Source organism: Vitis vinifera, chromosome 19 (assembly GCF_030704535.1).
Source record: "Vitis vinifera cultivar Pinot Noir 40024 chromosome 19, ASM3070453v1".
Lineage (NCBI taxonomy): Eukaryota > Viridiplantae > Streptophyta > Magnoliopsida > Vitales > Vitaceae > Vitis > Vitis vinifera.
Window position 1 is genome coordinate 24,428,266 of NC_081823.1, and position 13,248 is coordinate 24,441,513.

A 13,248-nucleotide genomic window follows, 5' to 3' on the forward strand; every position below is an offset into this window, starting at 1 on the left:
CCTTTTTGACTTAGGTATAATTTACTTGTCTTTCTGTCTCTTAGAATCTCCATTCCAAGTATCTTCTTTGTTGCTCCTAAGTTTTTCATCTCAAACTCCTTATTGAGTTGGACTTTTACCTTTCTTATATTTTCCTTATCCTGGGCTACTATTAACATATCATCAACATATAAGAGGTTTGACTCATTCATGACCACTCATGATATTAATTATTGTTTATACCTATTCCCTGATGAAGTACAAAATTTTGATATTATGAAGTGATGGAAATCTCATGAATCCACTTTTTCTAAACTATCTAAAATGGAATGTGATTTACTAACCCCACCGGTGTCTACTGTAACTTTGGAATATTCTTTTTTTATAGTAGCAAATGTAATAGGAGACAGGAGGACAACTCTTACAACAAAGATGCTAGAAGTTTTGACATGTTTGAAGGATTAGGAAGATGGAAGCATGAGACTTCAAACTTTAGAGGATGAAATTAAAGAAGCCTTCGAGAAATTGCATCTCAATGCAGACAATGATGTTTAAGAGATTGATGATGATTGAAGATGTAAAAAAAGGAATGAAGATTGAATAAGAAGACAAAAGTGAATATGATAATAGAAGAATTATATGTTGTTCGTTTCTTTTAAATCTATTAAATGTAACTAATTTTTAAAGGTTGAGTAATACATATGATTGATAGTTGGGTGGGTGCCAACCTAGTTGGGACGTGGTCAAACTATAGTGATGCAATTCTCGCCTTTTTATTTCTTCTTATTTTTTAATGTAATTTGTTGAAATATTGAATAAAAGAATTATTTTTTATATTTCATTTCCTTTTATATTCCATTATTTTAAATTTATTGTTATTTTGATAAAAAAAAATTCAAATATAACTTTTTTACTATTTTTAAAAACAAAAAACTAACATTTCTATAAATTTTACAATTACAATTAAAGAGTTTGAACTATTATACTGTGGATATGAACAAATTAGCTGATTTAAATTTTTATTAATATGAGCTTGCCCATTTGGTTTTCTTCCCAAGTTTTATCTGCACCCTTGTGCTTTATGTGAAGAACTAATTAATTGATTACATCAATATGTTGTTTCTTCTCATGCATTAATTTTCTCTAAAATATTGAGTGGTTCTAAATTTCATATGATAAGAAAAAAGAGATCGACTTATGCATTAATTTTTTCTTATCATATGAAATTTAGAACCACTCAATATTTTAGAGAAAATTAATGCATGAGAAGAAACAACATATTGATGTAATCAATTAATTAGTTCTTCACATAAAGCACAAGGGTGCAAATAAAACTATTGAGTGGTTCTAAATTTCCTTACAAACTAATATTTTAAATTATGAAAACTTTGAAATATTAATATTTCTTTTTACTCAACCCTTAATAAATAAAAAGAATTTGGCCAATTTAATTTTTGTAATATATTATGTTATGTTTGATTTCAGAAAAAATACTAAAGAAACAATATATATATATATATATATATATATTTTGAGGAAAATAATTTTCTCATGTTTTTTTTTTGTTTTTTTATGGAAAATACAAAACAAAATAAAGTATTATTCAAATTAATTAATAATTTTATATTTTAATTTTTAAAATTTTTGTATGAAATGAGAAAAATAAATTTAATAAATTTGAAGAAGTATAAAAAAATTATTTAAATCTTTATTTTATTTTCTTTCAAATGTTTTCTTCATGTAAAAATTAAATATAATTAAAATTAGTTCAAAATTTATGTATTTTCAAAATTAGTTTATTATTATTGAAAACAAAAAAAGAAGTAAAATGAGTTTAAAATGGTATGTAAAAATAATTTATTAATTGTAATTTTTTTTTTTATTTGTCACTTTTTTAAACGCATGCAATAACTGGTTAGAGTCTCCTCACTTAAGGTCCCTGAATAATTTATTATTTGTCACTTTTTAAAAATTTATTTTTCTATTTTTTCTATGGCATTTCTCTTAAATCTTCCAACAACAAAACCTAACTTGGGGGTTTCAATTTTTGCATCATAGCATGTGTTTGAATCGACCAAACATCCATCACAAAATACTGAATGTAAAGAAAAATAAATGAAAGAAGGACAAAAGTTATATTACAACTTGCATGGCTTGTTGACTTGTCCGCCTATTAATCCATAATAATAATAATTCACATTTTATATTAGTACCATGTGATTTCCCCAATGCTCACAAGCCCTATATATCACTACTTTGCCCAGTATTCTCCCCTCACAATTCTCTTTTGAGTTCTCCTTTTCTTACTATATTTCCTTGCTCTTCTGCACTTCGAATTCTTCTAACATATGGCTGACCAAATTCCATTCGGTGTTGTGGATCACATTTTGATCAAGTCAGGGTCCCTGGCTGTTCAAGAAATTCGATCCATGTATGGTGTTCCAAAGGAGTTAACCAAGCTCTGTGGGAAACTTGGCACCATCAAGGCTGTGCTTTTGGATGCTGAGGAGAAGCAGCAGCAGAACAATCATGCAGTCAAAGATTGGGTCTGGAGGCTTAAAGGCGTTGTGTATGACGCAGATGACTTGCTGGATGACTATGCAACCCATTATCTTCAGCGAGGAGGATTGGCAAGGCAGGTCAGTGACTTCTTCTCATCTGAAAATCAAGTTGCTTTTCGTTTATACATGAGTCACAGACTCAAGGATATCAAAGAAAGGATAGATGATATTGCAAAAGACATCCCCATGTTAAATCTTATTCCACGGGACATAGTACTACACACACGGGCAGAGAATAGTTGGAGAGACACCCATTCATTCGTGTTAACATCTGAAATTGTAGGAAGAGAAGAAAACAAAGAGGAGATAATAGGGAAGTTGTTGTCGTCCGACGGTGAAGAAAATCTTTCGGTTGTTGCCATTGTAGGTATTGGGGGGTTGGGTAAGACCACCCTTGCTCAATTGGTATACAATGATGGAAGAGTGAAAGAACATTTTGAGCCTAAGATATGGGCTTGCATTTCTGATGATTCTGGTGATGGTTTTGATGTTAATACGTGGATCAAAAAAGTTTTAAAATCTGTGAATGTTCGGTTTGAGGAAAGTCTGGAGGATATGAAAAATAAGCTTCATGAAAAAATAAGTCAAAAGAGGTACTTGCTAGTCCTCGATGATGTTTGGAATCAAAATCCTCAAAAATGGGATGACGTGAGAACTTTATTAATGGTTGGGGCTATTGGTAGTAAAATTGTAGTGACCACCCGAAAACCAAGAGTTGCATCAATCATGGGAGATAATTCTCCCATTAGTTTGGAAGGTCTGGAACAAAATCAGTCCTGGGATTTATTTTCAAAAATTGCATTTAGAGAAGGCCAGGAGAATTTGCATCCAGAAATTCTAGAAATTGGAGAAGAAATTGCAAAAATGTGCAAGGGAGTTCCTCTCATCATTAAGACTTTAGCAATGATATTGCAGTCTAAAAGAGAACAGGGCGAATGGTTGTCTATTAGAAACAATAAAAATTTGTTGTCACTTGGCGAGGAAAATGAGAATGTTTTATCTGTGCTAAAACTAAGTTATGATAATTTGCCTACTCATTTGAGACAATGCTTTACATATTGTGTTGTATTTCCAAAAGACTATGAGATTGAGAAAAAGTCGTTGGTACAACTATGGATAGCACAAGGTTATATTCAATCTTCAAATGATAATAATGAGCAACTAGAAGATATAGGGGATCGATATTTTCAGGAATTATTGTCAAGGTCATTGTTGGAGAAGGCGGGAAACAATCCTTTTACTGCTACATTAAGGTATAAAATGCATGACCTTATACATGATCTTGCACAATCAATTATAGGATCTGAGGTCCTCATTTTAAGAAATGACATAACAAACATTTCAAAAGAAATTCGTCATGTATCATTGTTTAAAGAAACGAATGTTAAGATAAAAGATATAAAGGGAAAACCCATAAGGACCTTTATAGACTGTTGTGGACATTGGAGAAAGGATTCATCAGCTATAAGTGAAGTTCTTCCAAGCTTTAAGTCCCTACGTGTGTTGAGTGTGGATAATTTGGCTATAGAGAAGGTGTCAATGTGGGTAGACAAATTGAGCCACTTAAGGTATCTTGATCTTTCTCTTCGTGATTTTGAGGCACCTCCAAATGCTATTACAAGGTTAAAGAATTTACAAACACTAAAACTCAATGAGTGTTGGAGTTTGAAGAGATTTCCAAAAGATACAAGAAAATTGATCAATCTTAGACACTTGGAGAATGGTGGGTGTGCTAATTTGACTCATATGCCACATGGAATAGGAGAATTGACATTACTTCAAAGTTTACCATTGTTTGTTGTTGGGGAAGAGAAAGAGTTGTCCAGGGTTCATACAATTGGCAGCTTAATTGAATTGAAGAGGCTAAACCAACTAAGAGGAGGACTACTCATAAAAAATCTTCAAAATGCACGGGTATCAGAAGGAGAAATTTTGAAAGAAAAGGAATGCCTTGAGTCTTTGAGATTAGAATGGGCCCAAGAAGGTAACTGTGATGTGGATGATGAGTTGGTGATGAAAGGCCTCCAACCACACCGAAACCTAAAAGAGCTCTATATAGGTGGCTACCGAGGTGAAAGATTTCCAAGTTGGATGATGAATAGCCTGCTTCCTAACCTAATTAAAATTAAAATTGCGGGATGTTCAAGGTGTCAAATTCTACCACCCTTTTCTCAACTCCCTTCTCTCCAGTCTTTGGATCTTTGGAATATGGAAGAGGTGGAGGGCATGAAAGAGGGTTCATCAGCAACAAATGCCGAATTCTTCCCAGCTCTTCAATTCCTCAAACTCAACAGGATGCCGAAGTTGAAGGGATTGTGGAGGATGGAGTCAGGAGCAGAGCAAGGTCCCTCATTTCCTCATCTTTTCAAATTAGAAATTGAAGGATGCCATAACTTGACATCCTTTGAATTGCATTCATCTCCTTCTCTTTCTACTTCAAAGATCAAAAAATGCCCTCACTTGACATCCTTTAAATTGCAGTCCTCTCCTCGTCTTTCTACTTTAAAGATTGAAGAGTGCCTTCTCTTGTCATCCTTTGAATTGCATTCATCTCCTTGTCTCTCTGAATTTGAGATCAGTGATTGCCCAAACTTGACATCCTTGGGACTGCAGTCATCTCCTTCTCTTTCTAAATTAGAGATCCATAGTTGCCCAAATTTGACATCCTTGGAAATGCCTTCATCTCTTGGTCTTTCTCAATTACAGATCAGAGATCGCCGAAACTTTAAATCCTTGGAACTGCAGTCATGTTCTTCTCTTGCTATATCAACCATACAGTCTTACGATAAGCTGAAATCCTTGGAAATGCCTTCATCTCTTGGTCTTTCTCGATTAGAGATCAGTGATCGCCGAAACTTGAAATCCTTGGAACTGCAGTCATTTTCTTCTCTCTCTATATTAACCATACTGTCTTGCGATGAGCTGACATCCTTGGAACTGCCTTCATCTCCTCATCTTTCTAGATTACAAATCAGTTTTTGTTGTAACTTGAAATCCTTAGAACTGCCTTCATCTCCTGGTCTTTCTCAATTAGAGATCGAATATTGTGATAACTTCACATCCTTGGAACTGCAGTCAGCTCCTCGTCTTTGTCAAGTACAGATCAGACATTGCCAAAACTTGACATTCTTAAAAGAGGTTTCATTACCTAGTCTTGAGAAACTATTCCTATCTACAGTCAGAAGGGTGGTGCTCATAATGTTTGTCTCTGCTTCTTCTTCACTGGAGTCTCTGTTTATTAACAACATAGATGATATGGTATCTCCCCCAGAGGAGCTGCTTCAACATCTTTCCACTCTCCACAATTTGAAGTGCTCTGGTTTGGCAACATCACCACACTGGATAGGCAGCCTCACCTCACTTTCTGAATCAGAGATCAGTGATAGCCCAGACTTGACATGCTTAGAACTGCCGTCATCTCTGTGTCTTTCTAGTTTAAAGGTCAATGATTGCCCAAACTTGACATGCTTAAAACTGCAGCCATATCCTTGTCTTTCTAGTTTAAAGATTGGAAAATGCCCGAAGTTTGCATCCTTTGAAGTGGCTTCATTACCTTGTCTTGAGGAACTAAGCCTGGGTGGAGTTGGAGCAAAGTTACTGTCAAAGTTAGTGTCCATCTTTGCTTCTTCTTCATTGAAGTCTCTGTATATATGGGAGATACATGATATGAGATCTCTCCCAAAGGATCTGCTTCAACATCTTTCCACTCTCCAAACTCTCCACATTTTGAAATGCTCTCGTTTGGAAACATTATCACACTGGATAGGCAGCCTCATCTCACTTAGAGAGCTTGGAGTTCATGAATGCTGTCAATTGACATCACTGCCAGAAGAGATGCGTTCACTCAGAAACCTGCAGGAGTTATATCTCTGTGATAGTCTAATTCTACGGATAAGATGCAGTGTGACAACAGGTGGAAACTGGTCCAGGATTGCTCATATCCCACATATTCATTTCTTCGATGATAAGGGAATAAAGTTTAAGGTCCGAAATTCCTAACCTTTATCCTCATTTTTATTATTTTACGATCAAAATGCAATGTTTTCCCATTTGGTTTTGGTAATTCTTTTATATTGACACTTCACATGTTTGTTAAAATGCTCACATCAATAAATTTGATTTCTTTTTGCAGACTATATGATAGATGATGTGCACTAAACTGATCATTTTACTAGGTTCTACATTCTAAGGGTTTGAGGAAATACTGAGATCTGATATGATATATCTCCCAGAGGAGCTGCTTCAACATGTTTCCATGATCTAAACTCTCACCATTAGACATTGCTGTTTTTGCAACATTACAACACTGGATAGGCAGCCTCCCCTCAGTTATAGAACTTGGAACTCATGGCTGCCAGAAGGTATGTTCCCTCAAAAACTTGCAGATGCTCAAAATCTGCATTGAAGTCTTAATGAGGGCTGAGGTGCTGTGTCAGTCAATGTTTCTCTCCACTTCTTCATTGAAATCTCTATCTGTTGGATCCTCAGATGCTATGATGTCTCCCAGGGGAGGTACCTCAACATGTTTCCAGGATCCAAACTCTCAAATTGAATTATGCTCTGGTTTTGCAATATTGCAGCCCTGGATAGGCAGCTTCACCTCACTTATGGACCTTCATATTTGTGACTGCGCTGAATTGACATCACGGTCGGAAGAGATGCATTCCCTCAAAAGCCTGCCAACACTCAAAACCTTTCATTGTTGGAACCTACTTGAAGATGCCAAAAGGAAACATTTCAAGTTCAAGAATAGAGAGAGCCATGCTTGGTGCAGATTCCATCAATATAGAGAGACATTTCAGGTCTGAAATCCACCCTTCAAGTTGTATTAGCATATATATCATGAGTGATTTTGTTATTTATGTCCACACCTTATTCATTTGATGAAATGCTTAAACAAGCAAGTTTTAAAAAAAAAATTCTTCAAATCACTTATCAAAGAAAAAAAAAAAAAAGTTTCTCTTCAAATCAATTCTAATGCGCCATGAATTGGTAAATGAAGTTTGGGAAGATGCTGGTTTGATTTAATTATCATTTGGTTGCAGATTTCATCTTGCATTAGACGCGTGTGAATATTTCTTCTTGGCTCAACTTGAAATCACTGCCTACATTCTTCCATTTCCCAGCTCAAAATCACGTGGCAGAAGTTTTAAACTGCCAAAAAATTTGTGATGGCCCATAAATTCTTATCTACCAGATGACTAATGGAGGAAGGTCCTGCTTTCTTTAGAATTCAGGTCTACTCTTTGCCATAGATTACAGGTAATCTGCTGCCTGCTATTAATTTGTACATCGTCTTTCATTTTGCCATCCATTTCTGTCAAGAGTGTCATTCAAGTTGTGACTATATTTGTTGACTTTCACATGCACAAAACTAGTAAACAGATTGAACAAGTAAGCAATATGTGTCACTGTGAGTTTCGTTGTTATTTAAAATCACTCCAACTAAACATGACATAGACCAAAAACTCATTATCTCAGTCAAGTAGTTTATTTTTTGTCCTTCATTTGGTGATGTTGTCTGGGTTTTTTATTTTCTCTCTCTTCATTGATAGGCTTGTCCTCTCTGCAATATTAATCACTGCAGATGTAATGTTGTCTAATCAATACAAAAAGCGATAGTTGTGGGGCTTCCTTGATCAGCAACTGCATCGAGTGTTTCTAGACACTAATGTCTCTATATTTTTGAAAATTCAGAGAGTTGCAAATTTCAAGGACTTAAAAGCTCGAGTAACTGTCTCTACCATTAGGGCTTCAACATGTTACCATTCTGGAAATTCTAAAATACGTCAGAATGCCCCACATCCCTTAATCGAAACCACTGCCAACACACTCATGGGCTCTTTGACTTTGCCATCTACAATATATCAGAGGTTCATGATCCATCCTCTATTTCTGCTTTGGGTGGCTTCAATTTTTTATCTTACTTTTGTGTCAATATTCTAAAAATGTTATATTCAATTTACAATTTTTTTTTATCTGATTCTCATGCATTCGCACATGCTAAGAGACAAGTAATATAACACTTTCATAATGCAGGCCTTTTCCATTGTTACTTCATGTTTTTCACTTTACGAATTTGAGAAAATTTTGGGGTTGATTTAATTACTATTTTCTCACAGATTTCACCTTGCTTAGAAAGCCTATGACTATTCATATCTACTAGATGGCTAAGGCATCCAATAAATATGCTTCACTCACCAGAAAAATACCCATCTCCTCAGCTCCAAACCCCTCTTTCTTCTCCTTCTCTTTTACTGTTTGCCATTATACCCTCTTACTGCTTTTGAAGACTGTATTACTTTTGTAAAATCCTTAGATTAGTAAAATTTGAAATTGTATTTTTAGTTTAATGATTATAATCTATATGTGATCTTGTTATTTCATATTTGTAGTTACATGTTTCGAAATTTTATTAGGTTAACTACTTTGTTACAGATGCAAGTGCTGCTGGGTCAAAGCAAAATACCAGATGGTAATGTAGTTGTGACACCTTATTTCTCTAAAGCAACTCAAAAGTGGGAATTGTCATAGATTAATATTCTCTCAGTGGCGGCCACACCTCATTTCTCTCAAGTATTGAAAATTCAGTGATGTGCTAGTAGCTTAATTAATGTCTCTGTCACAAGTGATTCAACATCTCATCCCACTTGAAGCCTTGGAAGCTATCTCTATATTCAGGGACTCAGATTGCCGCCCTAAATTTGGTAACTTTATCACACTCAATGGACAACTTCCCTTTACTAACGTCTTCAAATTTATTGTTGTCCTGAATTGAAATCATTGTTGGAAGAAGTGCATGTCCTCAGCATCTTTTGGACACTCATAATTGGGTACTTTCTTGTTTGGCAACATTAACAGATTCATTAGGAATCCTTACATCACTTCAGACCTTCGAATTTATGAATGCCTTGAATTGACATCACTTCTAGAAGAGATGGTCCACTCAGGTCTCTGCAGACACAATTCAGGACTTTTCTTTTTTGGCAACAACAAGAGACTTTATAGGCAGTCTCACCTCACTTGCATACCTTGAAATCAATAGTTGTCCTGAACTAACATCATCTCCAGAAGAGATTGGTTCCTTCAGATCCATGCAGCCACCCATAATCTCTTATTGTCCATTGCAATTGGAAAGATGTCTAAGGGAAACAATTGAAGATTGGTCAAAGATTGCTCATGTTATAGAAAGTTGTTTCAGGTTTGAAATCCCTGCCTTTGTTCTCATTTGCTATGGTTTCATGTTTATCAATAAGCTCTGTTTACCTTTTGTTTCGACAATTCTGGTATGCTTTAGCATATAAAGAAAAAAAGAAAAAAAAGAAAAACTGAGATAATCTTTTAAAATTTTTTTCATCTTCAAATCAAAATTGTTAATTCCATGTATTATTAAATATAGTTGTTATTTGGTTATTAAAGACCAAACCGATCATGTTACTTTATGTTTTGAACACTAAGAGTTTGGGAATAAACTAGGCTTTATTTAATTTCTGTTTTTAGCATATTTCACCTTGCTTAAGAAGCTTGTGATTATTCCTTGGACCAAAGATTTCTTATGAGTCAGAATTTTTGCTCTCTTTCAAATTCAGCTGCTTTGTTTGTAATTCCAATCCTTTTCCTGCCTTTGAACACTAGCACCATTTTTAGTTATTTATCAATGTGTTAGGAGCATTATCCTCTAGTTTTTATAATTTGTTGCCAATTATCATATATAACAACACATTAACCAAGTAGTGCAAATGAACATCTATAAAGAGTCCAATTATGTTAATTAGCAACTATTAGATAAAGTAGTTATAGTATTATTTTTTTTGTTTGCTTCACATGCTCTATAAAATCCATAGATTAGTAATGTTTGAATTTGGTATCTTCAAAGATATCAATTGCTACTTTGATGGTTATAATCAATGATTTAACTGTCTGCCAAAGTGATTATATTGTTAATAACTTCGTGTTTCCATTTTACATGTTTGAAAATTTATGAAGTTAACTATTTTATTGCAAATGTAATAGTTGCTAAGTTAAAGCAAAAGTGGTAGTGATGTGGTTGTGACACCATACTCATATGAAGTAATTGGAAAGTGAAGATTGTCATAGACTAATGTCTATTTTGGTGGCTACCACACCCTCGCTTCTCCTAAGTTATTGAAAATTCATAAATGTGGTAGCCAAATGTCTCTCCCTCGTGTGATTTAGCACATTGCCCTCGAAAATTTGGAAGTATGTAAATTCACTTTAGTGCCCTTGAAGATTTAAAAGTTCTCCATATAGGTAGGGTTAACTGTTTTGGTTTTGCAACTTTGTCAAATTAGATGAGTTAACTTCAGATCGATAACTACCTTGTGTTGAAATTAATGCTAGATGGGATGCACCCATGAGCACTCTATAGAAAGTCAATAACTTTCACTCCCAAATCTTATTAGAGAAATGCCAAAAAGGAAAAGGTGAAGATTAGCCAAAGATGATTTTATGGTTGATTCATGCACTACTATTGCAATCCTTAATTCAAGCATGCAATCTACAATATGTTTTAGGCTTGAAATCCAACCTTTCTCTCATTTTTTTTATGGCTTTGGTTTATTTTTATACATTGTTTATGATTCTATTTTCTTGATTCTCATGTGCATTAAGATATATAAAGAAAAAAAATTTCATTGTTTGCTTTCTATCTACTATGTGTCGATACATATATGTTTTAAAAACCAATTTCTAATAGCGGTGCAACTTAGGCGAGTTGGCCCAACCTAGCTAGACCTTTGAGTGAGTTTGGACGATCATTTTTAATGTTCGGATTGAGTTTATCTTAAGTGTTTTTTCAACATAAATTCAATTTGGTTGGGCTTAAGCCAAGGTTTAGACAACTTAAGCCTAACCTAAACCTAATTTAATCCTTTTATAATACTTATAATTTATATTATCCTATATAATAATATTTATAATTTTTATTTATTTATTGTTATAATTAAAAAAAATCAAAATATAATTGTATCATATACTTTTTTGTTTCTCCAAAATGATATATTGATTGACTTATTATTATTATTATTATTATTATTATTATTATTATTATTACTATTATTGTAATCTTGAAAATTTGTCATATTTACTACTTAAATTTGTGTGTGTGTGTGTATGTGTATGTGTATATATTAAAAAATATTGTGAATGCATTTTGAATCTGTTAGCCCAAAGGTTCTCCTAATCGGGTTTTGATGATAACAAACTATGGTTAAGTGACTAATTGTTTTAAATGATAAAGAATCTCAGGTATAAATTCGGAAATTCATTAAAGGACCAAATAGATACAAGATCAAGACTTTGGGAAGACTTTTGATCATAGAAAACGAATGTAAGATGAATGCATGGGTGCACTTGGGATTTTCATACCATTTCATGCATCTTAGAAAACTCGGTTTATCCTTTAAAACTTCGATTTCATTAAAACTCGAGTTTGATCAAATGTACCTTAGGCAAAACGTTTTAAAATTGACATATTATTTCACCTAAAGACCTTGCTTAAGTGTTAGAAAAGAAAGGAATTGAAAAAAATAAGTTTTCGGGGCCAAAAGACCGAACCGATCGAGGCTCTGGCCAACCGGCTCAACCGGTTGGGGAACGGTCGAGGAGTGCCAAAAACACTCTCTCTCATCCAGTAGTTTCCTCTTCCCAGTTGAGGTTCACCCATTCCCGGTTGAGGTCCAGTTGAGGCAATGGTAACCTGCCAAGCATTAAATGCTCCAACAGCTAGCGAACCGGTCGACCCCTAGCTCGATCGATCGAGACTCCCTTTTGCCTTTTTTGACTTCCGAGCTTAGAAGCCTATAAATTGAGAGCTGCACTTCATTTATGAACAAGAGAACACTTGCAATCAATTGTCTACCTACCTATTCTTGACCAAAAAACTCTCATTTCTTTCTTAGTGCATTAAATCATCACTTGCATATCCTTTAGTGCACCCTTGTGTGTTATCCTAGTTTTGTCTTGTATTTGAGCTATCCTTAAGCTAGGCTGAGGGATTCATTCTTGTAAAAACTGAGTGTTAAAGCCTTTAAGAGGTTTGAATCTTGAAGAGATTGTGTAAGAGCCCATTGGAGCCAGAATCCAAGTGTAAGAAGATTGGAAGCTTGGTTGAAGCTTCAAGTTAGTGGAACCCTCACTTAGTTAGGAGATTGAGAAGAGTGGACGTAGACAAGGAAGTTTCGAACCACTATAAAACCTGAGTTTGAATTCTCTAACTCTATCTCTTTATTTTTGTTTATATTGTGCTTGAACTTATTGTGTTTGAAAAGATTTTTAAAAACCCAATTCACCCTCCTCCCCCCATTTTTGGGTGTTTTTCTTAATTAAGTATAGTCTTTATTTTCTTAATTGGTATCAGAGGTAGACCTCTTGTTTAAGACCTAATAGTCTAAGAGGAAATGGCTATTCTATCAAGCTCATCTCACACTAAAATTTTTGCAAAACATAGAGCTCCATTTTTTATGGGAACCGACTATCCCTATTGGAAAACTAAAATGACTTGGTTTTTACAATCAACCGATTTAGACGTATGGGATGTTATTGAAGATGGCCCAACTTTTCCTACTAAACTAGTTGATGGAGTTTTGGTTCCAAAACCCAAGCAAGAATGGAATGAGCTTGATAGAAGAAATTTTCAATTAAATGCTAAAGCTGTTTTTACTTTGCAATGTGCTACAGATAGAAATGA

At 34.4% G+C, this 13,248-nt stretch overlaps 1 protein-coding gene and 1 long non-coding RNA gene across 3 annotated transcripts; both read left to right on the top strand.

Moving 5' to 3' along the window:
• The first annotated feature begins 2,251 nt into the window (after positions 1-2,251).
• Positions 2,252-7,673, top strand: LOC132252545 (putative disease resistance protein RGA4). Of its 2 annotated transcripts, none has more exons than XM_059735448.1 (4): positions 2,252-6,524; positions 6,673-6,901; positions 7,029-7,342; positions 7,586-7,673. In XM_059735448.1, exons 1-2 carry the CDS (start codon positions 2,328-2,330, stop codon positions 6,679-6,681), a joined length of 4,206 nt encoding a protein of 1,401 aa, XP_059591431.1. In that variant the 5' UTR covers positions 2,252-2,327; the 3' UTR covers positions 6,682-6,901; positions 7,029-7,342; positions 7,586-7,673. The 2 variants fall into 2 exon arrangements, with proteins under 2 accessions (XP_059591431.1, XP_059591430.1); XM_059735447.1 differs by having other exon boundaries at positions 7,121-7,342.
• Positions 7,674-10,540: 2,867 nt separating this feature from the next.
• Positions 10,541-12,046, top strand: LOC132253465 (uncharacterized). The gene is made up of 3 exons (XR_009465319.1): positions 10,541-10,811; positions 10,902-10,984; positions 11,808-12,046. It is a non-coding gene; the product is annotated as an uncharacterized LOC132253465 (long non-coding RNA).
• The last annotated feature ends 1,202 nt before the right edge of the window (positions 12,047-13,248 follow it).